This window comes from Hemicordylus capensis, chromosome 1, assembly GCF_027244095.1.
Source record: "Hemicordylus capensis ecotype Gifberg chromosome 1, rHemCap1.1.pri, whole genome shotgun sequence".
Classification (NCBI taxonomy): domain Eukaryota; kingdom Metazoa; phylum Chordata; class Lepidosauria; order Squamata; family Cordylidae; genus Hemicordylus; species Hemicordylus capensis.
In genome coordinates, this window is record NC_069657.1 from 115,071,997 (window position 1) to 115,084,846 (window position 12,850).

General features: G+C 42.9%; 1 protein-coding gene across 8 annotated transcripts in view; it reads right to left on the minus strand.

Moving 5' to 3' along the window:
* The window catches only part of TEAD1 (TEA domain transcription factor 1), a 261,923-nt gene that overhangs the window by 51,569 nt on the left and 197,504 nt on the right, over positions 1–12,850 (minus strand). For all 8 annotated transcript variants that reach the window (XM_053272618.1, XM_053272639.1, XM_053272603.1 and 5 more), the window contains 4 exons: positions 8,783–8,917; positions 8,534–8,580; positions 6,260–6,321; positions 3,788–3,912 (listed from right to left, as the gene is read on the minus strand). In XM_053272618.1, coding sequence (XP_053128593.1) covers positions 3,788–3,912; positions 6,260–6,321; positions 8,534–8,580; positions 8,783–8,917 — 369 coding nt within the window. The remainder of the gene's footprint in view (positions 1–3,787; positions 3,913–6,259; positions 6,322–8,533; positions 8,581–8,782; positions 8,918–12,850) is intronic.

The window sequence follows — 12,850 nt, forward strand, 5'->3', positions numbered from 1 at the left end:
CCAAAAGAAGAAACACTGACCTAGAATCCACTGCCAGCCACAGTGCCTGTGCTGCAGTAACATCATTGGTACAAGTTGCTTTCTCACACACAATTATGACTCCTTATCTCCTAGCATTGCAACAGCTGCCACAGCAGCACCCTTGGCAGCAAGCATAGCCATAAGCTCAACTAAAGCAACTTCCTTCTTTGGGCTCCCGCAGGGACACAGTTACTCATGACAACATTTGATTGGTATGATAACAAGCCAACCAAGAAGCAAGGAGGTTGCAAGCCAATCGGAAGCCAGTGCCATAAAAACAGATCCAAGGGAAAAACAGGCCTCCAAAATGGCACTCGAAACGTCGAAAAGTTTTGACTCGAAATGTGGCTGTTTTGTTCTGAGCTCATAACAGGCCTTTTATTTAAAGGGCATTTTGTTTCAAGCTGGTCATTACCTGGCCACGCAGGGCCCATTGCGCATGCACAGTGGCCTCCAAAATGGCCACCACTATAGGGGCAAATACCAAAAAGGGCTGGGTGCTTTTATGCATAAGGAAAGCTGATGGGGGGAGGGGAAAACATCCACAGGACCCCCCCCGCCCCGTAGAAGCCCCCGGAGCAGGTACACACAATTTTTTTAAAAAATTTTTAAAAAGAGTTGTGAACACACACACAACCCACCAACATTGGTCCAATGTTGAGCCGAACCGGGGTGGCAGGGGTGGCTCAACATCAAGCCATCAAACTGAAATGGTTTGACTTCAAACAGGCTTGGAATCGAATCTGTCCGCACATCCCTACAGGGAAGGCATTCTACACACAGAGGTGAACAAGGATGATGGGTGGAGTCATAACAGAAAGCAAGAAGCTTTTAGTCAACAGGAGGCGTGGACGTTGAAGGGACAAAAAAAAGGGCTGAGACAAAGGCCGTGGAGAGGTAAGGTGGATTTATTATTATTATTATTATTGCTGTATTTGAAAGGAAAACTGGAACCAGTGAAGGGATCTGATGGGAGAATTGTATGGTCTGAGTAACAGGAGTAAAGAATGATTTTAGAGAGCACAGTTTTGGATAGGGTAGAGAGGAAGGTCAGAGAGAAGAACACTATAGCAGTCATGGCAGGAGATGAGCATGAACCAATGTTAGTCAAGAGAGATGGGTGGATTTTTGTTGTTGTATTGGCAAAAGCAACCCAACAAGGTGAATATGAGGAGCAATTGACATGGTGACTGAATATAAAGAGATGAGAGAGAAAATAACCCTAAGCATCAGTTCATAGTCAACAGGGTGATTGTGTCTGATAGAATTGTATGAAGAGGGATCAAGAAAAGATAGGCTTCTAATAAAAGATAAGGAGTTTAGTTTTAGAGATGTTGAACTAAACACATAAGAGGAATAACTTCACTCAGTGGAAAAACTGAATTAGTAATTTGGCCATCTAAGGCATAGAGGGAATTAAGCAGGTCATTAGTTATATTAAAGACAGCAGGGAGGCCAAGGAGGATGAGGACAGAATAGACAACTTTGGAGCTGGAGCTGGCAACTAGGAGATCTATTTGTGATAACTATATATTTTAACAAGGGTAGTTTCAGAGGAGTGTAAGGGTAGAAGTCAGATTGGAGGAAGTCCATGAATTGAGTTGGAGAAGAGGGACTCAAGAGAGTGCGAACGAACAAAGGACAGTTTGGAGGCAAAGGAAAGAAGTGAGGTTGACCAGCAGTTAAAGGATGAGAATGAGGATAGGTGAACGGAGGATAGCTTGAGAATGAGGGAGATGGTGGCATGTTTGATCACAGTATGGAACCCCTCACTGGCCCTTCCCTGTCGCAGAAAGTATAAAACATTCTGGCTGAGGCAGGCCTTTCCTCAGCCGAGGTTCTGGTGCATTTGTCCTATTGCTTCTCCTGTCTGCTTGGTGTGACCTCAGGCTTGCTCTTGACTCCTGACTACCTGCTTGACCTCTGGCTCCTTACTATTGATCCGGCTTGACCTTTGGTTTGTTTTTGACATCTGGCTCCTGTTCCGATCCTCTGGCTTCTGACTGCTACTCAGCTTGACCTCCAGCGTGTTCCTGACTCTTGACTCCTGAAAAGACCCCCTGGCTCCTGATCATCTACTGACTTGATTCCTGGCATTACTGGCTTTCACAGGCCTGGCATTGGACTTGAGCCCCCACTAGTGACCACTGCCCACAGCTTAGCTTTCTGACAAAAGGATTATCTTTTGTATGTCCATTTTAAAGAAACTGGACATAGTCTTCACATTAGAATATTGTCCAAATGCACAGAGTGTCTCTGAAAGGATGATGTACTGACAGGTGCAATGAGCCATTTTCTTGTGAGGAATTTCAAGTTTATGGAGCTACTCTCTTTTCTATTCTTCCTCCTTGTAACCTTGTATACTTTCCCTGGTCACTGAAAGCCAGTATAAAATATGTTGAACTAGTTTATTCAGCATTATGATAAATAAATTATGCTCTTTGGTCTAGCAAATTGCATAGGAATAGGACTGCAATAATTTCAGCTAAAGCATTTGTTTGTGTAAATCCCAATTGAATAGAGCACACAAACACATTTTACATGTTACAATAAATTACACTGTAATGTAAAAATACATTGAAGGAGAGAAATTCCAGGACATTTTCAGTTAAGTGTATTCTTAATAGTAGTAATTAGTTCAACTTTACTTGCAATTTATTTACACTGGACTCACTGGTCATAGGAAACTGCCATATACTGAGTCAGACCATTGGTCTATCTAGCTCAGTATTGTCTTCACAGACTGGCAGCGGCTTCTCCAAGGTTGCAGGCAGGAATCTCTCTCAGCCCTATCTTGGAGAAGCCAGGGAGGGAACTTGAAACCTTCTGCTCTTCCCAGAGCAGCTTCATCCCCCGAGGGGAATATCTTACAGTGCTCACACATCAAGTCTCCCATTCAGACGCAACCAGGGCAGATCCTGCTTAGCTATGGGGACAAGTCATGCTTGCTACCACAAGACCAGCTCTCCTCTCCAGGAAAGCATTAGAGCAGGATAGCAAAGTAAGTACAGCACAGCAGTGAAGGATGTCAGCTTCCTAAAGCATACTCATAGGAATCTTCCACTTTCATGGGCAATAACTTCAACATCAAGAGACAACAGGGAAATGTTCTGTATTTGAGAAAGCAAGACCTTAGTGATGCAGGACCTACCTACAGTACAGACGTAAACTGTACTGCTTTTAATAGTCATTCCTTCTTCTCAGGGAATTTAAATTTTCAGATGGGCAGAGGAAGGGATCTTTATGAGAAATCTTTGCACCAACAAAACTACAATTCCCTCATTGGGGAGTGATGTCAGTTAAAGAGGTTGGAGGGGGCTCTGAGACATGATTTGAAAATCCACACACCTCTCTTGCCACAACAGGCACCTGCCTTCTCCCTGCCACACTCTGCTCCAGCCAACACAGCCCAATTACAACACACCATCTTGATAAGGCAGGGCTGCCCTAACACCAATTAGAGCAGGCCTGCCTTACAAGGGCCAACTGCTCTCACTGGGATTAGGGCAGTTCTGCATCACAGATCAGATGTGGCTGTGCTGGTTTGGAGAGCAACTGGTACAGGGCTGAGAGCCCTGTGCAAAGGCAGCCAAACACCTGTGGCCAAATTCCTCATCACTCAAGGGTAGCTACACCCCTATATAAAACCAATTTAAGTTTGTAGTGCAGATATGCCTAATGTGAAAAGCACACACGATGCAATTCCCCCATTAGGGGTAAGGGCTCTAGGGAGCATTTAGAGAGCAAATTTCAGGGTAGCACTTACTGATTCTGGGTCTCTCTGTTGTTCAAGAAAAGCTGAGAATTCCACCAGTCTGAGTTTAGTTGTTCCAATAGATCGACCTTGCCAAGCAGGAACGGAGGGTGCTGGAGCTGATGCAGGTTCAAACCCTGAAGTACAAACAAGTCATGAAGTCAGCAACTTCTTCACTACTGTGTGTTGTGATCAGTCAGGAACAGCTTTTCCTTTCCCCCTAAAGAGTGAACAGGAAGTGAACCCTGTTCCTGTCTGTCAGGCAGTGACCTCTAGGGATCAGCCACTCAGCACACTGTGACCGAGACACAGAGGGCCTGGCGGCAGGAAGTGAAGGGATTCTTTGTTGTATCAGTTGGAGCCAGGCAGAAGATGAGGGAGGATGGAAAGAAGGCTTAGTGAGGAGCAATGGAGTTTGTGCCTCATGGCAAAAGAGCTCTCTCATGGAAGGACATCTGCAGATCCTTGGGAGACAGGATTGCAGGAAGCTTGAATTCACTCCTGGAGTTTGGGGTGAGTTTCAAGGGGGAAGGAAGCCACGGCTTCTGAGGGATTTAGCAAGGGAACAGTTTGTTAGCTTACTCATTCTTTTTGTGCTACTGCAAATTATTACAACTGGTTTATTGCATTTTTATCTGTAATGTAACAAGCTAGGAGCAACGGTAGCCTGAGCTCTTTCTTCCAATAAGGGCTCTGTAGAAGTCTTTGTACCCTGTAAAGGTGCCTTTAAAGGTTCCTTGCAATTGAGGGTGCTCCTTGAATTATCTTTGCAACTGGGTAACCATGATTTTAAAGTGTACCACTCCCACTATCAACTGGAGTGCTTAAGTATTCTTGCAATTACTGAGTGTGTCTGTTACCTGTAACTGAAGCTGCTAGAGCCTCAGACTGAAGCAGTCTGTAGTATTTTGAATAATTTTTTCTCTTTTTATTCTTTGTAATTTCACCTGCCTCTGAGTGGATTTTTAACTCAGGAAAAAGGGGTTTTACTCTGGTGTAGACATGCCTCAAGGTTAATTGTTCAGCAACCTACCAAGTTTTCTTACCATGTGTAGGCTGCATGCGGGAGGTTTTTGAATTTTTCCATTTGGTAAAAGAAAGAGTTTTCCTGGAATTTCACCCACAACAGGGAGGGATTAAACTCTGTTAAAAAGTGTGCATGGTGGCAGCAATACCAAAGGAGTAACCTTTGTTGAACAAACATAGAGGAAATGATGCAGCATTTTTCTTCCCCTCATGTGGGCTTGCTTTGAGACAAAGGCTGGGCTTAAATCCACCATTTGCCAATTGCTATATCACTGTGGATTAGGAGTACCTCATATTATTACCTCTTACAGATCAACAGAATTTGTACCCAGCTTTCCCACATGACAACTCCTAAAAATACATCTGTTTTTAATTCTGTTCTCAGTATGGAAATATGGACATCATACATTTGTACAATTTATGCTTTGCTATTTACAAATTAGTTTTTCCTCAAAATTTTCATTCTTTTTGTAGGCAAATTAACGTAGTGCCAAAAACACAGTGGCTCAAGGACTCTGCAGTTCCTGTATTGTTCACGTAATATTTTCAACATTACTGGTCCATATAATCTTACTTTACCAGCAGGTCACCACAAAATAAACAACAAAAGTCAAAGTACAATGAAGTACAGTGAATTATGCACCCCAAGATTCTGAGTATGAAGAAGATGCCATCCATAGAAGGAATGTCTGTACAGATTAAGGGTCCAGGAGACCTATATTTATGTAGCCAGTTGCAAGATCAAGCCAACAAGATGGTTTTGCTTTGCTTTTTTTCTTGTCTAAAAGACCAGTGGTTATGATATCAGCTTTAGAAAAGCCAGATTGGTGCCTCAGTCTATTCTATTGCTGATGCTTCTACCATGAGGAAATCTGGCCCACGTAGCAGGCAACTGTCCCACTCAAGAGCATCGTTAGTGATCTGCACACATATTTAGTTACCTTTGCATAGATGAGTGTGCAAGTAATCATGCGTATACACAAAAATGCATCCAGAATTTGGTGCTGTAGTGCCTCAAGAATCCTTGGTAGCAGAACAAAGAGGCTACCAAAATTCCTTGTATATTTATTTTATGGATGTTTTTAAGAAGGACCTGAGAACATGCCTGTTTAGTCAGGCTTTTGTTTTTAGAGTTTTAATCTTTATTTTAAACTGTTTTAATTGTGTTAATGTTTTAATTGTTGTGTTTTTAGATTGTGAACCGCCCAGGGACTTATGTATGGGGCACTATAAAAATGTGTTAAATAAATAAATAATAAATGTATTGTGAAGCATTTCTATACTCCCTTGATTGCCAAAATGGCAAACCAAGATGGCTCACAAGAATACCCATACAGATGCATACACAAAAATATAATAATACTACTTTAAATATTGCAGCCTGCTCCATGCCCTAGATATGGGGTTGGAATCAAACCGCCTCCTCCACCGAAATCCAAGCAAGTCCAAAAATGTTACCTGAAATGGGAGTTGCAACTGTTGGCTGTATAGGATAGGCCTGCTGAACAAATGGCTTTATGCTGAAATAAACCATTGGATATCAAGTCAGACAATGAAAGTACTTCAAGAAGAAGAAAAATGAGTATCCCATGTCCCATAGTAGTTAATTGCTGAATCTCCTTTGACAGCAGGGTTTCTCACGGTCTGTGTATTTTGTAGTCTTTGGGCCCAACGACTGTGCAGGGCAACTACATCCACATGTACCTGGACCACCTCCTTCACTTTGGCCCACTGTGCTTTGTAGCTTCGACCAATTTTAAACCCAACTTTAACACCAGAAGTGTGCAAGGCAGGGAGAAAATTCCTTAAAGCTACAGAGCGCAGCAAGAGTGAAGTGGGGAATAAGGCTGGGTTTTGCCCTTCTGCTGCACACTCCCCTTTGTTTAAAAAACAGGCTCACTTCTGTTTTCTACATGAATGGGACAAATACAAGTTAAACATAACATGCAGTTGCCCCGCATGTCTAGTTTTGCAATTAGCCAAAGAAAAGCTATATCCTAGCAGCAACTGGAATAGTGCAGTGATTAAAGAGCTCAAAGTATGAGTGGGAACTATTTGGTTCAGATCTCAGCTCAGTCATGTGCTCTGCAGGAAACTTCAAGCACACCACCAGTAACTGTATAATATGAAAAGAATACTCTACATTTCAGGGTTGTTGTTAAGTCAAAATATGCATGACATTCTTTCATGTACTACACTAAACACAGTAGTCTCTATAGTGAAGCTTCTTGCAAAAGGCTCCCCACCCTGAAAACATACAGTACAAACAATCAAACTGCTGCTGTTCAAGCCTTTTTGCATGTAATGCACTTTTGTTGCATGCACCTATACATGCCGGTTTAAAACCTGAGACAGTATCTAACTCACAAACTAGGCTGGAAAATGTTCATTGTTCTTCTAGTAACTGAGCATGGATGTTTTGACATTACTCTTCCTCACACTTACCTACACCTGCCATGTGACTGGGAGCAGCCCTCAGGATTGTGGGCTTCCAAACAAATGACTATGTGTACAAAATGAATACTTAAATGGAAGGATCCCAAATTTATTTGAATGCAGGATGTCCCTTGACCCTGGATATTGAACTTGCTAAGCTAGTTAATATCCAAGATCAAAGAAGAGTCTACTTTCAATTAACCCCTTGATCTCTTAGTTTAGGCATTCACTTCTATGTGTAATGAGGAGGGTGGAAAGGAACTACTTAAGCCTGAGATCTGCTCTTGATCTCATGTGTATAGAGGTAAAGTAATACCTCAAAAGCCTGAATGCCCCCCTCAATCAAAAAACCAAAACTGTCTTTGGTTTTGAGAAACTTCATTCTGTAAGAAGCAAACAAAATTCATTTCACTGCAGGAATAATCAGGAAAAAAATTCCACTCTGTACTATTCACAACTTGGACAAGATTCTCAATGTGATTGCTATTAGTATTCTGGAAAACTTCAGTGCATGAAGAATGTAGTTTTGAAGCAGAGCAATACTACAGGATTGTAGTAAAATGACCCCCCCCCCCCCGCCGCCGCCTCCCAAGGCTAATCCCAGCAGGAAAATAATCTTATTAGATAGATAAAGTTGTGATACTGGAAGTCTGCAGAATCAAGATTTTCGGTTTCATGCCATGCTATCTAATTCTATGCACATTTAGTTAGAAGTTAGTCCCACTATGTTCAATGGGGCTTAATCACAGTGACTTGTATGTAGGACTGCAGCCTCAGATCTCTATCGTCCTTTTTATTTACCAGAACATGTATAATCAAAATACTATGCTGCTGCAGATCCAGATCTTTCATGCAGATGTGATTATCCCTGATCACCTATCATCCCAGAGAAAAACAGAATTTTGAACTAGCTCAAAAATATTCCATATATTGAACTGAGTAGAAAGATTTTTTTTGAAAATTATATACACTCAGGGTTATGAGGTAATGTGAAGGCCTGAAAGGGCAACAAATGCTTTGAAAAGTTTGTAAGCGTCAGGAATTAATTTTAACCATAGAAAACATTTCTGTTATACCAAAGCCTAATCTGGTTTTATAAAAAAGATTTTTCATTACTTGCTTGTTTCAGTCTCTGGCATTTAATTCCTTTGGCTGAGTATACATAGTTGTATGTATGCATGTAAATAAAATTCAAATAAAAACGTGTGTCATGGTGCAATAGCACACACACATACACACACACACACACACACACACACACACACAGATAAGCATAGCCTTATTTTACAAACTTACTCTTGTGACGATCCAGGCTGTCCCGTTTGTATCATCCCTGGCCAAAACTAGAGAAGAGGGGGGAGAAATGAAATGCATAACTTATTTCCAATTGCTTTCTTTATGGACACATTTCCTCTCTTTTTTTTGCCAAAGAATTTTGTAATGGCAAAGGGAAGTACACTTTATGCAGAAATTAATTGATCTAGACTTCATTTCCTACCAATCATTGTTCTGAAATGTACTTTTTATTGCAGTCAATTAACTTACTCCAGGTGCTCCAGGAAACGTAGGACGGGGAATTCCTGGCAGGCCCAGCTTATTGTGAATGGCTGTTGCAGATACTATTTGAGCCGATGACATGGCAGCCATGTGCTGGAGTGCTTTGTCCTTTGCAGTCTGATCCTTCAACATGACAATTACGGGCAATCATTAATACTCTGGACACAACAAATTTACTGAGTAAGCACAGCTAGAAAGCACATATGCTAAAATTAAAAAGGCACAGGGAACATGAAAAATAAAAGCATACCATGCAGAAAAATGTAGCACAAGGGCTAAAGTATGTTCAGACTACCTCAGGGCAAAGTTGTCAGCTCAGTGTTATTGTGACTCACTTTAACTCTATACAGTTCTCAGCTACAGAGCGGCAGGGAGTCCAACTGAGCTTGCAATGAAAACTGGACTGAAGTTGCATTTTTTCAAAAACTAAACAGAGCTGAAACCATTATTCAGAAACCTTGTCAGAGCCCAGACTTGAATACAAAAATAAAAATCAGGTTCTTGGTTTTGAATATTTGGATAAAAAACAAACACAAAACCCTACTAAGCTAATAGCCTCACTAACCCCAGTCAGAGTAGCAGATAACATAAAACTAGTATCTATGTTTTTATGGATACACAGTGCTGGAGCTGACGAGAGGATGTGGGAGAGGTGGTGGTGTGGCTGTGATCTATGGGAACGCGGTCTCCCTTACTAGGATCCCTGTCAGAAAACTGGCCCATATTAAGTGTCTGTATCTAAGCCTGCTGCCCAATATAGTAGCAGCGGGGATTCAAACCAGCAACCTTCTGCTTACTAGTCAAGCATTTCCTCGCAGCAGTGATACAGGAAGATGCTGAAAGGCATCATCTCATACTGCGCGGGAGGCGGCAATGGTAAACCCCTCCTGTATTCTACCAAAGAAAGCCACAGGGCTCTGTGGGCGCCAGGAGTCGAAATCAACATGATGGCACACTTTACCTTTACCTAAGCCTTGGGACCAAGGATAAATTGGGACTACTACTGGTGTACAGATCACCCTGCTGATCAATGGAGTCAGTAACAGAGCTGACAGATCTGGTTGCAGGGTTGGCATTGGAGTTCCCCAGACAGCTGGTGGTGGGGGACTTCAGTGTTCACTATGGGACCGGGTTGTCAGGAGCAGCTCAGGAGTTCATAGCTCAAAGTTTTTAAAACTTTTAATTAGATTTGTATTTGCATATTGCAATTTAATATTTTTTATTATGTAACTGTCTTATATTGTTTTAAATGTTTTATAAATTGCTTTGCGATTGTTTTAATGAAAGGCGGTATAAAAATCTAACAATGAAAGAATGAATGGATGGATGAATGAATGAATGAATGAATAGCAACCATTACAACTATGGGCCTATCCCAATTGGTCTCTGGACAAATGCATGCTGTTGGTCAGATGCTAGATTAGGACTTTGACTCTGTTTTCTGTGTGTGTGGACTCCTGTGATTTCCCCATTGTCATTGACGGACCACCATCTGGTTAAGGTAGGACTTACAACCACAACTCAGCTCTGCAGGCATGAAGGACCCAATAGGTTGGTCCACCCAAGGAAGTTATTGGATCCAACAGGATTCCAAGGTGATTTGGAAGGGTTTCAAGTAGAAGCAGGATATGCCAGCGATTCTGTTGATGCTCTGGTGCAAGCTTGGAATAATGAATTCACTAGAGCAGCAGACACAATCGCTCCTAAGTGTCCTCTCCTACCTGCTTCAAAATTAACCTTGTGGTATTTGGAAGAATGGAAACTGAAGCAGCAAAGTAGACGACTGGACTGCAAATGGAGAAAGAAGACTCGAATCTGACAGGTTGCAACACAAAGCACATCTGAAGATCTGTGCTCTGGCAATACACACGGCAGGGAAGCAATTCTTTTCTGCACATATTGCATCTGCAAGTTCACATCTAGTGGAGTTGTCAAGGGTTGTGAGAGTGCTAGTACTAGCCTCCTCCCCGTTGAATCTAAATTTGGAACCATTGGTTACCCACTGTGATGTTTTTAATGATTGTTTCACGGACAAAATATTTCATATTTGGGCCAAACTGGAACTACAATTAGGGCAGAGTCTATTATGGAAGTATCCAGCAACTCCTCTTATGTGTTTAGACTGGATTACTTTCAGTCTGTGAATCCTGAGTATATGGGCAAGATACTTTGGACTGTGAGTCCTACAATCTGTTCTCTTGACCATTTCCCAACTTGGCTTACTTTATCTAAACAATCAGATTATCAGTAAACATCATAAATGCTTCTCTGAGGCAGGGTAGGATGCCTCCTTGTTTTAAGGAAGCTACCATTACACCATACTTGGGAAAACCCTACACTAGACCCCACAGAGTTAGGCCCATCTCTAATCTCCCATGGATGGGCAAGGTGACTGAGAATGTGGAGGCCTCGCATCTCCAGGCAGTCTTAGAGGAAACTAATTATCTAGACTTAATTTCAAACAGGCTTTCCAGTGGGCTATAGGGTTGAGACTGCCTTGGTTGGCCTGATAGATGCCTTCTCTATGGCTGCCCCAGGGTTTTGGAATGTAGGAATGTGCACGGAACTGGTTCACAGGCACTTTATGTTTGATTGACCAGAGGTTCCGCCAGTTCAAAGGCAGGGGGGTGAATTTAAAGGCAGGGGAGGATTCACTCACCCCTCATGCCACTCCCCCTGCCCAGCACTCCATTGTAAACTGGTCTGGCAGGGCAGCAGCATACCTCCCTGCCACCCAGTCCCCTCGTCGGACTGGAAGAAAGCATAAGTACCCGGTGCGCATGGGCATGTCAGGCACGTGTGCAGGCATGTCGTGCTCACTCGTGAAATACACCGGGATGCTTCTGCTTACTTCCGGTCTGACAAGGGGATGGGATGGCAGGGAGGTATGCTGCCGCCCACCGGACCAGTTTACAATGGAGTGCCGGCGGGGTAAACTGGCGGGAGGGGTGCGTGCACCCTCCCCTGCCCTTAAAGTCATCCCCCTGCCTTCAAACTTCCCCGCACCAGTTCCATGCACATCCCTATTGGAATGCACTACCTGTCAAAATAAGAACTTCTCCATCTCTGCTTGCTTTTAAAAAGCAATCTTGAGACATCTGTTTTCTCAGGCTTGTAACTGAAATTAATTTTAAACTGTTTGATTATTTTAATCTTGTGAAATTGTTTTAAATGTTTTACTCTGAGGAACTGTTTTAATTCTTTTTATTCCGTGAGAGTGTTTTAAGTGTTTTACGTGGTATTTTGGTGTATGTTAGGGGTGTGTATGAACCGCAGTTCGAACACTGGTTCGTCACCGCGGGGAGCAGAGTGGGAGCTTTAAGAAAGAGGAGAGCAGGTCCTGACCTGCTCTCCACTGCCCCATGCAGCTCCCTGCTGGGGCAGCACTTGTCCCATGTACTCTCATGTGGTGCCAGCATGCACATGACATCCACGGGCACCATTTTCATGGCCAGCAACACCATAGTGACCACACATATGATGCCCACTTGGTCAGTACTGGTTTGGTGCCAAACCAGTGCTCAAACCACAGTTTGTGCACATCCCTGGTCTTTGTACACCACAATATATAGATACAAGATTAGACAGAGAGATAAAATGTATTTTGGATATCACCAACCTCTTCAAGAGCTGGGAAGCAGGCAGCCTGCTGACTTAAAGGCTGCAATTCATGCTAGCAGGCTGACGGTAAACAGCCGGATGGAGAAAGAAATTGGACACTAGCCCCATTCAGAAGTTATATACTGGAGACTGAGTACAACCTCCAGAAAATCCCTGGATGTCCCACCCAGCATGCCGATCATTGCTTTCTCCTGACATGCCGCTTAAGCTTACAGACCCCATCTGAAGAGCTCAAGGCTGTAAGTGTGATGGTGGGCACTTCCATGATTGAGAGACTCCGATGCAGGAGCTCCTGTTCAAGGGACTTCCAGGGCTTTCCTGAAGACTGCATTTGAGTACAGCCTCTGGTTTATAACATCTGAATTGGACTAGTATTTCAGGGCCTTGTGACATGAAGTTCACAGTAAAGTTGCTGCTGATACCTGAACTGCAGAC